Source organism: Lactuca virosa, chromosome 9 (genome assembly GCF_052849685.1).
Source record: "Lactuca virosa cultivar CGN04683 chromosome 9, Lactuca_virosa_CGN04683_v6, whole genome shotgun sequence".
Classification (NCBI taxonomy): Eukaryota; Viridiplantae; Streptophyta; class Magnoliopsida; order Asterales; family Asteraceae; genus Lactuca; species Lactuca virosa.
In genome coordinates, this window is record NC_136434.1 from 96,128,541 (window position 1) to 96,132,983 (window position 4,443).

The 4,443-nt window shown below is 39.1% G+C and overlaps 1 protein-coding gene across 1 annotated transcript; it reads right to left on the reverse strand.

The window, feature by feature from the left end:
* Positions 1-1,458: 1,458 nt before the first annotated feature.
* Positions 1,459-4,101, reverse strand: LOC145141294 (putative receptor protein kinase ZmPK1). The gene has a single exon (XM_079074589.1). The coding sequence runs from the start codon at positions 4,084-4,086 to the stop codon at positions 1,690-1,692; it is 2,397 nt and encodes a 798-aa protein (XP_078930715.1). The 5' UTR covers positions 4,087-4,101; the 3' UTR covers positions 1,459-1,689.
* Between the last annotated feature and the right edge of the window lie 342 nt (positions 4,102-4,443).

The window sequence follows — 4,443 nt, forward strand, 5'->3', positions numbered from 1 at the left end:
AGGGAGGCGGGGTAAAGGACTTAAGGTCCTTTAAATAGGATGCAAACCCTGAAAATTAGGGTTTTTTTTTGCTCAGCTCCTACTCGTCGAGTTGGGTCCTCCAACTCGTCGAGTTGACTCTAAACCCGTGCGGCTATCTAAATTTCTACTCGACGAGTTGGGGCCTCCAACTCGTCGAGTTGCCCTATCAAAATGAATGTAAATCAGTTCAATTTTAGACCTGGGAGTCGGGATGTTACAATTTTACCCTTAAGTACCAACAAAATTAAGTCACAATGTTCATCACTTTTACCCATTAAGTCACTCTATCCAGATTAAGAAAAAAAGAAACAGCCATGTACAGTTTGACCATAGTGGTTTGCCCCAATTATGGACAATTAAAATGACTAGTAATATTTTGTAACAAATAAAACCACCATGCATAATTGTCCAGCATGCTGGACAATTAAAATGCCTTGTAATATCTTGGAAACGATCCACCCCACCACCATTGTTCAGCCTACCAGTAAAACCCTAATGATTTAAAATGTCACTGCTATCCACCCCACCACCCCACCATTTCCTTTTATTCTTTATCAGGGTTCATCGTCGGCATCTTCATCTCCGATCACCACCATCGTTTTTACATAGTTGCATCTTATTGAACAATAAGAGGAAATTAGTGCATCTGATTGTATGTGTGTGTGTGTTGAATTTATCAATCTAGTAATTGCACATGAAAATCACAAGGAACTCACCCTGGAAATCGCACCCCACAAATTAAATCATAGTCATGCAATCAAACAAGGACCTGCAGTCAGATCAATTGATATGGAACATAAAGTGAAGCTTCCTCATCCTATTCCTCTCTTTATCGCTCGGTTCGCAACGATGACATGGGTATCGATTGAAATAATGAGCACTGAACAGGTTTATCATAAATTGAAAGTTGAGAGGCCAAAACCATGAAAGTAGTTTTGTTGGTTTTGTCGATGAAGATGAATGGGGTGAAGACATTGTGCGATGAAGACAAAATGTGGTCTTAGTTCAGACACTAACTACACAAGAAAGTGAAAATATATGGACATTCGCATAAAAAAAAGGGTTAGAGATTGAACATGTGACGTTTTTTAAACCACATAGACCGTTTATGCAATTTTGTCTAATTAAAGGAAAACAAAAGGCTTGAGCCATGTAAGCACGAAGCTTTATTAGGGCGAGGGGGGGCACAAGTAGCCCCTATACATTAATTTTATACATATTAGACCCAAAAATATAAAATTTTGACTACGGCCCCTTGCTTGCCAATTTTTATACATATTATATTTATGCCCCAAATAAAATGTTAAAGCCGCCCCTAGAGCCATGTGCATTATTAAATATTATTAAACAAAGTATACAACGATACAAAAATAACATTTTTAAAACAATGGAAATATATTACTAAACAAACACTAGGGAAAAACTAGAAGCAAAAACATTACATATTACAAACTGAAAATGAAAAACAACACCAACTATCCCAGTTTAACGAGAGAATCAACGCCCTATGCTTAATCCAGTTAAAATACATTACATCACAATTCACAAGCCAAAAATGAATAACACCACCAACTCTCCCAAGTTAATTTAACTAATTGATGGATGTCTCTAGCCAAATGAGGGTTCAAACCCCAATATAGATTAGAAGTAAAATAATTGGTGTATAAACTAGGACTCACAATCAATTAGATCTTGAACAACTGAGTCCATTGTAGGCCTTTTATTTCTGTCTTCCTCCACACAACTTATACCAATCTCAACAAGTTTTGCAGCTTGCTTCCTACTAAACAACCCTCCCAACCTCGAATCAATAATCTCTTCAACCCACAAATCCATTTCTTCTCCTTGAAGCTTCGTTTTCATCACCCTTACAAACCTCATAAGCTCCGTTTCTTCCTCTTCCCCTCCCTGAACAACAATATTAGAAAGTCGAATTCCCCTTGCCATTTCTAAAACCAAAACCCCATAGCTGTAGACATCAACTTTTGCTGTGATAGGAAGGTTGCTAGCCCATTCTGGAGCCATATATCCTTTTGTCCCTCTGATCCTGGTAAACTCCGAGCTTTGACCACCTCTCTGAGTCAACTTTGCCAGACCAAAATCTGCAATCTTTGGTTCGAATGAGTCATCTAAAAGAATGTTTTCTGGCTTAACATCACAATGAATCACCCATTCTAGGCACTCATGGTGTAAATAAGCTAAACCTTTTGCTACTCCTATGGCAACTTTGAACCTTTCTTTCCATTGAAGAAAACTCGAGGAGAACAATCTCTGGTCAAGAGAAAGATTTTCCACGTACTCATAAACTATAAGTCTGTGTTGTTTCTGTGAACATAAACCCCACATTCGCACCAAGTTCATGTGGTTGATTTTACTGATTGTGCTCACTTCTGCCCAAAACTCTCCACCTTCGCTCACATCTCTTAACCTTTTCACAGCCACCACCCTTTCATCTTCCAGAACCCCTTTATACACAGTCCCTGAGCCTCCTCTCCCTATCTCCACCTTAAAGTTTTGTGTCGCCTTCACCAGTTCTTGATAAGTAAACCCCCTAAACTGACTTGATACCATACGATACCCCTCTTCTAAGTTGGTTAGGATGGCATTTTTCTTAAAGAAAATCCACCACCCTAAAAAGATAACCAAAGCTTCAACCACACCAATACCTATAACGAAGGAGAAAGGATAAACCCATTTCACCTTTTTGCCAGATGATTGATACATAGATGGAGAACCCACCATGACTGTGACGACCTCTACACACGTGGTGTTAGAACTAGTAAGAGTTGAGACAGATTCTCTTGTTTCCATGTCAATTGGTACTTTCAAGTAGATGCTTCCTGGGAAATTAGGAGACCGGAAACCGTTGAAAAGAGCACTTTTAATAAAGCATAATCCTGCACCTGTTATCCTGTAACTAAATGCTATACATCTACAATCTCCCAAGCAGATGTCCTTACAAGCATCCAACGTAATGGGTGTGAAGTAATCTAAATCAAAGCCATAGTAATCTGTATACGGCACTTCCGAAAATCCAAACTTTGTTGAGTTTGAACAGGTTGTATTGAAAGTAGGCTTACAACCCTGACTTAAATCAGCAGGGTTAGTCCACTGATGATTGGGTGGACATGAACATTCTGATTGTAGTACTCCGTTATCACAGATTCCATTCCTCCCACAGATTCCGTGAACACTACATGGTTGTGCAATAGCTTGCCATGAAATCGACCATAATCCAGTTGACTCGTTCAAGCTATAGAATCTGAGATTACCATCATAGTCCATGGTTAACCTCCTTCTGATCCCAATACCCATATCTAAAGCACTAAACTGCCACCGATCGCTCGACCTAAATTCACCAAAATCATCAAAGGCTGCGATTCTGCTGCTGTTATATGAAGTTCTTCCGTAAGACCAGACATTAAATCCAGGATCAGGACTAGGCCAGTAGACACTTGATATTTCTGGGCCATCGTAAGTCAGTGTTAAAACGTTAATACTGTTATAGCTCAAAACAATATTTCCAGATTCAAGACTTCCTCTTCGTAAGGCAGATATCAAGCTTTTGCTCTTTGTTAGCGTTTGATAAGGCAATAGAGTATCAGTTGGATAATCAAAACTTTGCCAAAGAATCTGACCTTTTTGGTTCTGTAGCACCAGATTACCTGTATTCAGCAGCACTGCTCTGTTTACATCTGTGGAGGTTGTGTTTGTTTCCCACACGACCATGCCATCCACATCTGTCAAAACCATGGCTCCGTTTCTCCTAAATGTCAGCTTTGATCCACGGCCATTCACAGGTGTGTTGCGGTTGGCACTCCAGACCACTGTGCGATCTTTGGAGTTTGTGAACCAGATTGCAAACCAATAAGCATTGCTTTGGAAGCCATAGAAGCCACAGGTGTAAGAGTTGTCTGGGGACCTAATGACGTCTGAACTATCATCAACGGATAGAGAGGAACCTTTTTGAAGATGATCATGGATGTTCCGTGAAGATGAAGATGAAGATTTTATCGAGGAACAGAAGAGGAGGAGGAGGATGAGGAGAAGGAATATTTCTCTCATCCTTTTCTGTTTACGATTTCCTGAAGCCAGGATGTAAACATTATATAAATGGGTTTATCAAGCTTTAGAATGTTTTGTTTTGGGGTTTTTACATTCCATATTGACCAAGCGTGGACTACCTCAGTCGTTTTATATTGTTAAATGAAAAACGCTTTATAAATCTATAATTTAGTTGGTTGTTTTTTTCAAACAGCAATTGTATGAAAAGCAGGAAAGCAATGGGTACAAGGTTGTTACTTGTTTGCTTCCTTAATCTGTGAGTCCTTAATTTTAATTTTAATATAGATGGAATTATATTAATACAAAGTTGGTCAAAAACTTTTGGCACGTTTGTCCAAGTCAGTACTCAATCCGCCA